The following is a 13,300-nucleotide window of genomic DNA, read 5'->3' as shown; positions in this document are numbered from 1 at the left end:
ACTGCTTATAATTTTTTATTTATTATACTGTACTTTGCAAGAAAAACATGTAAAATTTGAGGATTAGCATTACAAAATTGCTTCACACTCCATTGAGCTAATAGTCAATTCAAACATTGGTTCTTCTGGTAAAAAGTGCTCGTGACACTCTGTAGTACTCACGTGATGCAACTCTCTGGAATGATTTAGTACCCTCTGGTTAAATACCTCAAACAACAACATTAGTATCATTGATCACATTTGGTCACATAAGACTTTGCATCTAAGGAGTGGATGGGAGATAGCCTTTCATAAGGGATGTTTCTTGAGTTTGGTCAGCGAGATGGAGAATATTTTGGGGTGCTTTCAAATGCCTCTCAAGTGAAAGCTAGCAAACAAGGCAGTCTCAACCCTGAAAAATCTGCATCCGTGCCGCAGGATACAGTCCATGTGGACCGTTACTGACCATTCTTAACATGAAGCATTTTCTCCTGAAATGGCAAGAAAACTTATAAGGAAACCATGCCAGAATCAAAAAATTCAGTCTAGTCTTACTTTGATCACAGTTTCCAGCTTGATTGCATCAGCAGCAAACCTGCGGATGCCGTCAGACAATTTTTCAACTGCCATGCGGTCCTCATTGTGTTGCCAGCGGAAGGCCTTCTCATCCAGGTGGACCTTTGGCAGATTGCACCCCTTTGCTGTAGACACAAAATAAAAGTCAGTGTAGAAATGATGTAGTATCCTAACAGAAAAGCGCTGGGACATTGTATTAGATGATCACCCCACACCCCCCAAAAAATATATATGAGAGCAATTAGTAAAAAGACAGACGTCTAATTCTTCCAAGTTCAAATGAACTGGATGTCTACTAGTGACAAACTGATTTCAATTTAGAGTGGTACCTGTTTCCAAATTAAGCATCTGTGTGACAGCGCTATGGTCCTGGCTGAGTTCTGCTAGCAGCCCAGGAGAGATTGTGAGCAGGTCGCATCCGCACAGAGCTTTGACTTGTCCAGTGTTTCGGAACGAAGCGCCCATCACCACTGTACTGTAGCCAAACTTCTTGTAGTAGTTGTATATCTTTGTCACACTCTGGACACCTTAACAAGGGGAAGAAAAAAAACACAGGGGAACGAGGAAGTTTCAGAAAAGAAAACGTCAAACTACTCTGACAGACTCCCACGTCACCTTTAGAGAAGCAACCAGACCAGACTAGCAAGTACATTCAAGTCAAAATGGAAAGCCGGAAGTTGAACCGCAGCAATCGTTATGTGCACAAACCCTTGAAGTGTGTAGCTTTGTTTTTCTGAATAAAAAATTATGAGCATTTATGCTTCATTTAATTGATGACAAATTTATATCTACAGTGTATCACAAAAGTAAGTACACCCCTCGTATGTCTGCATATATTTAAGTATATCTTTTCATGGGACAACACTGACAAAATGACGCAAAGAAAAGTAGTCTGTGTGCAGCTTAAATAATAGAGTTAATTTATTTTCCCCTCAAAATATAGCCATTAATACCTAAACCCCTGGCAACAAAAGTGAGTACACCCCTTAGAAACTACATCCCTAAATGTCCAAATTGAGTACTGCGTGTCATTTTCCTTCCAAAATGTCATGCGACTCGTTAGTGTTACTAGGTCCAGGTGTGCATAGGGAGCAGGTGTGTTCAAATTTGTAGTGCAGCTCTCACACTCTCTCATACTGATCACTGAAAGTTCCAACATGGCAAAGAACTCTGAGGATCTCAAAAGACGTATTGTTGCGCTACATGAAGATGGCCAAGGCTACAAGAAGATTGCCAACACCCTGAAACTGAGCTGCAGCATAGTGGCTAAGATCATCCAGCGTTTTAAAAGAGCAGGGTCCACTTAGAACAGGCCTCGGGTTGGTCGTCCAAAGAAGCTAAGCGCACGTGCTGAGAGTCACATCCAAATGATTTCTTTGAAAGATCGTCGCAGGAGTGCTGTCAGCATTGCTGAAAAAATTGAAGAGGTGGGGGGTCAGCCTGTTAGTGCTCAGACCATAAGCCGCATTCTACATCAAATTGGTGTGCATGACTGTCACCCCAGGAGGAAGCCTCTTCTGAAGACGTTACACAAGAAAGCCCGCAAACAGTTTGCTGAAGACATGTCAACAAAGCACATGGATTACTGGAAACATGTCCTAAGGTCTGATGAGATGAAGATTAATTTGTTTGGTTCCGATGGTCTCAAGCATGTGTGGCGACGACCAGGTGAGGAGTAGAAAGATAAGTGTGTCATGCCTACAGTCAAACATGGTTGTGGTAATGTCATTGTCTGGGGCTGCATGAGTGCTGCAGGTGTTGGAGAGTTACATTCTATTGAGGGAAACATGAACTCCAAAATGTAATGTGAAATACTGCAGCAGAGCATGATCCCCTCCCTCCGGAAACTGGGTCGCAGGGCAGTGTTCCAGGATGACAATGACCCCAAACACACCTCCAAGATGATCACGGCTTTACTGAAGAGGCTGATTGTAAAGGTGACGGACTGGCCAAGCATGTCACCAGACTTGAACCCAATAGAACGTCTTTGGGGGATCCTCAAGCGGAAGGTGGAGGTGTGTAAAGTCTCAAATATCCGGCAACGTCGTCACGGAGGAGTGGAAGAGCATTCCTGTGGCAACTTGTGAAGCTCTGGTCAACTCCATGCCTAGGTGAGTAAAAGCAGTCCTGGATAATAGTGGTGGCCACACAAAATATTGACAGTTGACATGTTTTACTGTTTGTTAATATTGACAACTTTCACTAAGGGGTGTACTTACTTTTGTTGCCAGGGGTTTCGATATTAATGGCTATATCTTGAGTAATTTTGAGGGGAAAATAAATTAACTGTAGTATATAAGCTGCACTCAAACTAATTTCATTGCGTCAAAGTGTCATTTTGTAAGTGTTGTCCCATGAAAAGATACACTTAAATATCTGCAGAAAGGTGAGGGGTGTACTCACTTGTTATACACTGTAAATGAACAACAAGTAAACCAATTGACTGTCATAACATATAACTAATAACAGTTTTTTCAAGCAGCCTAAAATCAAGATCCAAGCAACATCAGATTCTGAACTCATTCAGTGCCATTGACGGCAATAGACGTCCAATCATATGGCTCTTTTCATTATTCTACCATAGATTTAACCCTTTATTGCCAAATGCATCACATTTGATACTTTGAATTTCATGTTTTTGAGACCAATTCAGAATTGTGATTTTTTTCACCCTCAAAAAACAAAAAAATTGATGCAAGTCAAGACATGCATCTGCAGGTTCCATTATAAAAAAAAAAAAAATCAGGATTTCGCAAGGGTTATAGATATTACACATATTCATTTAGATTTTTCTTTACAAATTTGAAAAAAAAAAGGTTCCATTAAGACCTTATTTTTCATATTGTAGGATTCTCTGGCAAATGATTCATGTTGCAGGCCTTTAGGGGTTTTAAATGAGATTGTCACATGTAGACGTCAAATCCATTTGAACTGGGAGAGTTGGCAGCCCTCCCAGTTGAAAAGGATTGCACATCCATCGCTGTCAATGGCAGCCAATGAGTTAAGCCCCAAATAAATTATTGGGAAGGGTTGATGTGGAGAATTACTTTGGTTTATAGTGTCAAATAAAATTGAGAAATCTTTACCTGGGTCTTCATGAGGCTCATAGGATTTACGATCTGTGTTTTCCTTGTACCAGTCGAGGATGCGCCCAACGAACGGTGAGATGAGGGTTACCTTTGCTTCTGCACAGGCTACAGCTTGTGCAAAAGAAAAAATGAGGGTCATGTTGCAGTGAACGCCATGCTTCTCTTCCAATTCCCTGAAATAGACCAAATTACATTTTAGTCATACCCAGAGGAAATGAAAAACACACTAAAGACTCAATCAACTGGAATTGTCTTTCAGCACACATCATGGTCTGCCACTGGATCATTATAGGAATTTATATGTGGCAGTTTTGGCTCTTCCTGCCAAGAAGATGTTAAAAAAAAAAAAAAAAAAAAAAAAAAAAGCCACTCCACACACTCACTTGCCAGCTTGGATTCCCTCCCATGTTGAAGACAACTTGATGAGCACCCGCTCCTTGCTGATCCCAGCTTCCTCATAGAGTGCAATGAACCTCAAAGCCTTGGCCACCATTTCCTCTTTGTCAAAAGACAGTCTGTAAAATACAACTATCATTATTACAATAATTATCTGTAATTTGGGATAATTATATATAAATAGCTACCGAAAACAAAACCTCAAATGTCGGTAGGGGAAAAAAAGTCGTAATTGACTTTGTCACTGTAATTATGTGCATCTACCTCGCGTCCACCTCGGTCGAGACCCTGCCTGGGACCTTCTTGAGGATCTCGAGACCAAAACTCACATACAGCTTGTCCATGGTGTTGGCAATCTGCTCCTCCTCAGTTCTGTAAAGAAACGAAAGATGATTCCAGTCAGTCACTTTTGACGTTAACTGTTATGTTTATAATGGTTTTACAACTGTCCACCTGAACATTTGCTGTAGAAATGCAGATTAGACTGGCAAATATGTCAAGAAAATGAAAGGTGAAACTAAATTGATAAAACCACAGTAAAATTATATTAATTTATTATGTCGAAAAAAAAAAAAAATCTTGTATAACTTGTACATTTTGAAATTTGAGTGCAGCCTCTTACCCGCCCTTGGCAATGCCGTATTTGATGGCCTGATCCAATAGGTTCTGGTAGGCAGGCATTTTGGCAGCAGCTAGGATAAGAGACGGATTGGTGGTGGCATCCTGTGGCTTGTACTCATCAATGGCTACAATACAGAAAATTGGATAGTATTAGGAAAATGCAAGCAGTGGGAAAAAAATGCATAATAATCAGAACATTTTGGCTTAAAATATATCGCACACATAACTGCCAATAACATTTATGAATCAAAAGTAACATCAGTAAATTTCCTTAGAAATGCACACTTGTGTATCTGGATAATATTTGGAATTTTATAAATATAATGGTTCCATGTTCGTTCAATTTGTTAAAATAGTTTGCAAATGAAAATTGGGAGTAATTTTTCAAAAAATATATTTTGACAGGTCAATGTTGAGCAGTCAGTACAAGGCTAAACGCCAGTTTCAGTACATAACAGCGCCATCTAGAGTATATTTTTCACAACCTTTTGCAAAACTCACTACAGGCAGAGGAAACAGGCGCCAAATAATTTTTAACTCATTTGACGGCGATAGACGTCCAATGACTCCAATCCATTTGAACTGGGAGAGTATACAGTGAGTGAACGTATGCCACATTTTTGGATGTCTATCATTCTCAATGTCTCAAGCCTGAAAAGACTGCATGTCACATTTTGTTCGGTATTGAATCAGGAAAAAATATATTCTGTTTGGTTCAATTCAGCTTTTTTCCCCCCCATTGTAAACATGAAGAGTAACGAGGACCGTCACTAAATGTAAATTAGCATTTACAAAACAAAATCTGCATTCAGAAATAATATAACTACAAGATTGTCGTTTTTCAATTCTTTATTTGATACACAAGCAATACTTTGTTTGAATGGAAAAGCATTTGAAGAGTTGCAGTGCGTTTTTTCATATCAAACCCACAGCCAGTGAAAGACTACAACAATGAGATCAGCAAAACAGCATTTTTAAATGCTGGGTTTGCCCTTTTCAATAGACATATGCATGACGGGCCTTTTCATTCACTGTGTTGTGTGTCAGCTTTACATCAGGGTAGCCTGTACAGCACCAGTTAGAGCTGCCAAGTCTCCAGAAAAATAACCTAAACCCCCTTTTGAGATCTCACTTTGTAGTTAGACACACTACCTAACTTTGAATTGAATCCATGAATGTGTAATAGTTATGGCTACAAGTCTAGAGCATAACTTGACCAAAATTTCTGACCGATTGACCTGTCACAATTTTCCACCTTCTATAGTTGTCTAGATGCAAGTCTTAATGCCAGGTTAAGGGGAGAATGAAAAGTGGGAGCAAGAAAGGAAGGAAGGAACGAAAGTCAACAACCCATCCCCCCGCCATTCCCTCCATGTTTTGATGAAATTATCAATGTCGCTAGTCCAGTAAATGTTTACAGATCACACCACACATTAGTTCACATATCATACTTCTAGTTATCGGTTTTACAATGCTGCATCGTGTTGTGAAAGCATATTCACAGGTATCTGCTTTCTGTATAAGGCACAGGCAGCTTAATTCTGAAAATTGACTGGTAGTAAGAGTGTGACAATATCTCGATACAGCGATATATCGCGATATTTTGCAACCCGATGGGTTATCGATATGCTCCCGCCAAGAATCGATACTTTTATTTAACATATTGGCCATACAATGGAGTATGGATGCTGTAAACTGCTCAATGTTTGTTGAGCAATTCCTTGGCGGTCCACTAGGGGCGCTCGGGAGTGGCGGTGAGGGTAAAGTGCGCACAAGTTGTCTAGAGAAGAAGAGAGGACGCTCCAAGTGGGTTGAAAAAAAAAAAAAGCTTCGTGAGAACGGTGGAGGAAAAAATGAGAAAAATATTGCTACAAATCACACATGGGGACACACTTTAGATTTTACACCAACGAGAAAGGAAGTAAGGTGAACAAGGACTTTGCTGTATGCAAGAATTGTCTAAGAAAAATAAGTTTCACTGGGAGCTGGTGACGTAGTGGACACTGGAGTTTGTGAGCTGCGCTTTCATCACTTGAGGTAAGAAAGTTTTGCAATGTAATTGACTTTTTAATTTAAATGTATTATTTTGATGACATTTGGTGTTGAATGATATAAAATAAACCAGAACCCTAAACTGGATGAAAATGAATATCGAACAAGCCCACATGAATTTACCGATTTATTTGAGAACCAATTTCCATCTAGTATACTACACAAACTGTTATTACTGTCATTTTGATACAATAAGCTATAAAAATGGTTTGAATAGGTTACAAGATATATAAAGTGATGTGCATGATAATTAATGTAGCCTACATATTAAAAATAGGTAATTATTGATGTAGCCTACATATTAAAAATAGGTAATTAATGAATTTTTAATTTCTATACATTCAATTCATATTTTTTTTAATTCAATACTTCCAACACAAAAAAAAAAAACAGGATTTTTTTCAGGAAACGCGATGAAGTAGCTAATATTTTTTGTTTTATTTTGTTGTTTTTAAGGTGAGGAAGACTGTGACTGAGCAAGTCTGACATCTTAAATGCTGAAGCAGATAGCGGAAGTGCTCAAACCAAGCAACAAAGTTCATATACGAAGAAAAGACCCACCAATTTTATCATTGCCCCACTCCAAGCTCAACTGCTGACACCTACGGCACTTTTTATTTATTTATTTTTTTAAAGATTTAAAACTTTAAAGAAATTAAGGGTGCCATTCATCATGATCTCTCCAAGCGATATCAGTGGTCGTGGTTGGTTTCCTCTATATGTGCAGGGGCACAATTTGCAGTAGATTTATATTTTACAGCAATGTTGCACAGAAAAGGTGTCACTGTTTAATAAATGACTTAAACAGTATTTTTTCTATTTTCAAATATCTTTTTTTTTTTTTTCTCGTTTCAACAGTTGTATCGTAGAATGTCATGTATCCAATTTCTGACCAATATATCGATAATCGCTGTATCGTGATATAATCGTTATCGTAAGCCTTGTATCGCGAATCGTATCGTATCGTGAGGTGCCCTGAGGTTCCCACTCCTAACTGGTAGCATAATAACGTGACAGAAAAGGTATCGCATTGCATTGTGGGAGTTGCTGACGGTCGAATTGTTAACACTGAGGCGGTTAAGCCTTGTGTCTTTCAGCGAGGAGGAGTTTAGCGGTGCTATTTTATGTGAAATTTATTTTGCCAGACCTCTTCATTCTATTTATTTTTCCATGCAAAATAGCACCGCTAACCTCCATCTTGCACAAAAAAAATCAAGTGTTTTCAGCCTCAATGCAAACACTGCAATGCCAACACTGCAACCCCCAACAACCCCACAACCAGGCAGTTCTGTTATGGCTGTTTGGACGCACATTTGTAGGACACTAGGAATACACTGTAAAACACAGTTGGTGTTCCGTTAAAGAAGAAGGGGAAAAAACAAACAAACAAAAAAAACATTTCAGTTGCAACTTATGTATTATATGATTTATTTCATTTTATTAGTTTAATCTGTATTCCAACACACATGGGGCAGAAACTCAGAAGCCCAACTCAACCAAAAATAAAAACATCTTATGGAACAGTTATAATAGTATTAACAAATTTTCAATATAGTTATCGAGTAATATGCGACAGCCATGTTTCTGCATGCTACAAAGTAATATCAAAATAATTCTGAATATTTCAAGGTGAAAAAAATTGCATAAAATCCCCCAAAGTTGTTGCGTACTTTGAGGACTGCACAACATTTCCCACAAACCCGTCTTGCACCATAGTCTTAAGAAAGTAGCTTGTGTTGCTTCATTTAGCCATATACTGGCATTTGTTGTACAAAAGAGAAGATCTGTGAACCATGTGACAGCAATTAATGAAACATGAAACAAGGCCCATTCTTTCTAAGGAAGCTAGAGATGTGCCTTGTGTCAATAAATGTTGGGAAGCAGACAGAACTAGAGCCGAACGATTTTGGAAAAAAATTTACATTGTGATTTTTGGTGGGGTTGCGATATATGTTGCAATATTAAAACTAGAAGAATTTTCTTTTACCAGACGACGAGTAGCTATGTTTGGAAAGACTTTAGTCGACTCACCATATTTTGTATGCGTGTATTGCATTCAGTATTTTATGAGATTGTTTTCCCTTTTCATGTTTGTATTCTTATTTTTTCCTTCATATTCTTGAAACAATTTATCATATTCTTCATTATAGAAATGTTATCTTAGTTTCTGTATATTTTTATTGTTGCATTATAGATTTAAGGCTTAAAATGCACTTTAATTGCATTATTTATCAATTATGTTTTTAAAAACTGAAAGTGCAAAAAATTGCAGAACTGCTAAATATGTTTGTATTCATATAATACTGTTTAATTCGGGCTAAGGGAGTTTATCTGTGAATGATCAAGATCGCTTTATATAAAAGGGACACAGGAAGCCATGTCTCTGCACACTTGCTTCTTTTATGAAGCAAACCAAAAGATTACGTGTTCAAAAAAAAAAATAATTGCACATCCTGCGATAGAACTCTTGCGCATGTGCACATCGCGATGGCGATATTCAAAGGATATATTGTGCAGCCCTTGACAAATAATATGTGCATTCTGAACCAAATTGGAAATTTTAAAACAACTTTTGTGCATTGTTAACAGATGCTAACATTATGCCATAACAAGTATTCAAAATGACATTATATTGAAAGTTTGCGAAGACATGAAACTCTGCTTTTGTTTCGCAAACACAGCTTTGTAGGAAAATGGCATGTCACTGTGACTTTGCAAGTTTTTCTGCGTTTGCATCATAACCTAATCAAATTACTCCACTTCTTTCTTCATCAAGAGCCCCTGCAGGAAATTTAAATGGCATGCAAGACAGGAAGGCAAACCAGGAAGTAAAAATGAAATGTCTTTTGTTCAACAATTTAGCAATATTCTTTATTTATTATACATATACATATTGTACGTTTAAATAACATACGACAACACCAATAATTAATTTAAATACCTGCTACCTTGCCACAATAAAAGTTTTTTGTATGTCAAAACGTCCTCCAAAGAAAACTACGGAACAAGTAGGTTACTTTTACCACTTTTCAGGTTTAGCGCGTTAATCGGATTGTTATGACTTGACCAATCAACAACTAAAAATAATAAACAAAGTTCCAGCAAATGTTAGCGATGGCTAGAGGAAGAGCACGGGCCCTGTTCGCTCAATGCTACCACGGGTAGCTGCCACGCTCGGGTTTATTATTAACACGGCGGTCATTCACATTCATGATGGAGCTCGCTTAATCCAGCGTGCTAACCGGCTAGCATTAGCCGCTAGTGTAATTTTACCGTTAAAGTCCCCCGTGTCGGCCACCACCACTGTGTGCTTCTTCAGCTGGTTGAGCGCCGACTCCATTTTTCGCCGTTTGTCTGGAGACACACTGAGCATGATGAGCAGGGACTGCGAGCTTTTTATACAGACGCAACACGTGAGCGCGAACGGAATGCGAGAATGGCAGGACCGCGCACAGAGTCCAGGAAGGAAGCAACCATCGGGGACGCGCGCGCTAACGAAACGGCAAAACGAGAATCTCAACAAATAGGTGTGTAGATGTGGAAAAAGTTCTGATAGTACACGTTTAAAAGTCCCAACTACAACCCCTAGCAAAAAGTATGGAATCGCCAGTCTCGGACGAGACTCAGATAAAAAGCTTGAAAAAAATAATGAATTAGTTCGAATGTGCAACTCATTAGCATTCCAAACACTAAATGAAATGAATAAAAAACATTATGGTGGTCAGTAAATGTTAATTTTATGGAGCAAGTGCAGGGAAATAAATACAGAATCACTCCATTCTGAGGAAAAATATATGGAATCATGAGATACAAACAAAGAAATAACAAAACACATCTTTAGTATTTAGTAGCACCACCTCTGGCTTTTATGACAGCTTGCAGTCTCTGAGGCATGGACTTGATGAGTATTCTTCATCAATTTGGTGCCAACTCTCTTTGATTGCCGTTGCCAGATCATCCTTGCAGGCCGGAGCCTTGCTGTGGACCTTTTTTTTTTTTTTTTTTTTTTTTTTTTTTTTACAATTTCCGCCACAGGTTTGTGGGGTTTGTAGGGTGAGATCTGGGCTATTTGCAGGCCCTGACATTGACTGGATGAGTCTTTCTCCAAGGAATGCTTTAACAGTTTAAAGAGCATATGACACGAGAAAAAAAGTCTTAAATGGCATTATTATGTGAATTAGAATCATATTTTGAGACGATTCGACTATATTCAACAATTTAGCAAAGCACAGATGACGAGAAATTAGTTTTTTAATCTGCCGGTTAGCCACGCCCACCATTATAGGGCTTTAGCGTCCCTAACAGGTGGATGACGTCAGCGGTAGACTGGGCTCATCGGTTTTACTATTCAGCCCATTGAGGGGGAATTATTCAGAACGAGGAAAACGCGACGAAGAGAGCCGCAAAATGTAATTGTTTCAGTCTCTCTACTCCAATATTTTTACAGGATATTCTTTTTATCCAAGTATTTTTCCCCAATAGCTATATAAATGGCTTGAGAAGGACCAGTCAGCCCGTCGAGGGGGAACTATTCACAACGAGGAAAACGCGACGAAGAGAGCGGCAAAATGTCATTGTTTCTGTCTCTTTACTTCAATATTTTTACAGGATATTCTTTTTATCCAAGTAGTTTCCCCAATAGCTATATAAATGGCTTGAGAAGGACCAGTCAGCCCGTCGAGGGGGAACTATTCACAACGAGGAAAACGCGACGAAGAGAGCGGCAAAATGTCATTGTTTCTGTCTCTTTACTTCAATATTTTTACAGGATATTCTTTTTATCCAAGTATTTTCCCCAATAGCTAAATAAATGGCATGGTCATGACAAATAACAGTCTTGTGCTGAATGGAATATGAAATAATAAAAATGCATTTATTCAGGACGACATGGCAAAATTACTCCATAATGGTCAAAACTGTCGACTTCCCCTTTACTGTTGCACCTCCCGAACGATATTTTATGACACCTAAATCGGACATATGTCATTTCCCTTCCCCGGCTTCGGAGAATGTAAACAAACCAGAAGGCGTGACAGCTAGCCGACATGCTAACCCGAACCGAGTGATGTTTCAAAGTCTTCGAAGCGGAAAATCACACATAACGATCCTGGATTATTTGACATGACGACCCGGTTGTCGGATGTCATCGCGGCTCGGCAAACCGCCCGGCGGAGAGCAATTTACAGTTCGTTCCCCGGAGGAGGGTGGCTGGAGTTGTTGTGTAGCTAACGTGCTGCTGCTAATGAGCATTAGGAGAGCTTTTTACATGCCTATCAATGATCAAACGTAAGTAGTCCTTCATTTAAAGAAAGTTTGTAGTGTTTACTTTGTAATCGCTGTATTCGTATTTGAGATAATACAAAACAAGATGTTTACTCACTTCCTCGTAAGTCCAATGGTCCCACAGTAAATATCCACGGTGAATGGGAACCTTTTGAAACTCCAAAAAGGCGCATACGCCTCTCCCTCATACAGAATGACTTTTCTGCAGCCGTTTGGCTGGCGTGATGCGAAAAATAAACGTATTAATCCGCAAAATCAGCTGAATCCTTCGTCCTCATACACAACAGTACACTGTAGCGTGAAGAGGACGTCTTCTACCGTACACGTTACAGCGCCCTCCTCCTCAATGCAAGACCGAAGCCGGAAGTCACTCATTTTCATGGCGCGGGATTAAAAAAACTAAATAAGAATAGTGATCGCTTCCACACACATCCAAGCGGCCCATATCATTCAGGGGCATAAAATACCGCGTGTATTATGAAATAAACATGCTTTTTCGTGTCACAGGCACTTTAAGCTCTGTAGCATGGTGCATTGTCATCTTGGAAAATGATTTCCTTATCCCCAAACATATTTTCAATTGAAGGGATAAGAAAGCTGTCTAAATTTTCAATGTAAACTTGTGCATTTATTGAAGATTTAACCACAGCCATCTCACTAGTACCTTTGCCTGACATGCAGCCCCATATCATCAAGAACTGAGGAATTTTGATGTTTTCTTCCGGCAGTCATCTTTGTATATCGCACTGGAACGGCACCAGACAAAAGTTCCAGCATCATCACCTTGTCCAATGCAGAATCTTGACTCATCAGTCAAAATAATCTTCATCCAGTCTAATACAGTACTTGATTGCCTCTCCTTAGCCCATTGCAGCCTTATTCTTTTCTGTTTAAGTGTAAATGATGATTTCCTTTTAGCTTTCCTGTATAAAAATCCCATTTCCTTTAGGCGATTTTGCACAGTCCTGTCACATACCTTGACTCCAACTTTCTACCATTTGTTCTTCATTTGTCTTGTTGTACAACTTCTGTTTTCAAGACACATGGCCTTTAGTTGTTTGTCATGACGTTTGGATGTCTTCCTCGGTCTACCAGTACGCTTAACTTTAACAACCTTGCCATGCTGTTTGTACTTGGTCCAGGTTTTTGATACAGCTGACTGTGAACAGCCCACATATTTGGCAACCATACGTGAAGCGTTACCTTCTTCAAGAAGTTTGATGATCCGCTCCTTGGTCTCAAGAGACATCTCTCTTGTTGGAGCCATCTTGTGAATCTACTTGGTCCAGCAGCCCTCCAAGGTG

The 13,300-nt window shown here is 39.2% G+C and overlaps 2 protein-coding genes across 2 annotated transcripts in view; one reads left to right on the top strand and one right to left on the bottom strand.

Moving 5' to 3' along the window:
• Window positions 1-13,300, top strand: part of tspan4a (tetraspanin 4a) — a 263,024-nt gene that overhangs the window by 6,414 nt on the left and 243,310 nt on the right. The window lies entirely within an intron of this gene.
• On the bottom strand, window positions 3-10,183 carry taldo1 (transaldolase 1). Its single transcript, XM_057833746.1, has 8 exons — window positions 9,987-10,183; window positions 4,663-4,786; window positions 4,305-4,412; window positions 4,028-4,159; window positions 3,642-3,817; window positions 885-1,082; window positions 535-680; window positions 3-470 (listed from the first exon to the last, which is right to left on the bottom strand). Exons 1-8 carry the CDS (start codon window positions 10,084-10,086, stop codon window positions 438-440), a joined length of 1,017 nt encoding a protein of 338 aa, XP_057689729.1. The 5' UTR covers window positions 10,087-10,183; the 3' UTR covers window positions 3-437.

Source organism: Corythoichthys intestinalis, chromosome 1 (genome assembly GCF_030265065.1).
Source record: "Corythoichthys intestinalis isolate RoL2023-P3 chromosome 1, ASM3026506v1, whole genome shotgun sequence".
NCBI classification, from domain to species: Eukaryota; Metazoa; Chordata; class Actinopteri; order Syngnathiformes; family Syngnathidae; genus Corythoichthys; species Corythoichthys intestinalis.
Note: the sequence above shows the minus strand (reverse complement) of the source record. Positions and strands in the feature narration are given on the sequence as shown.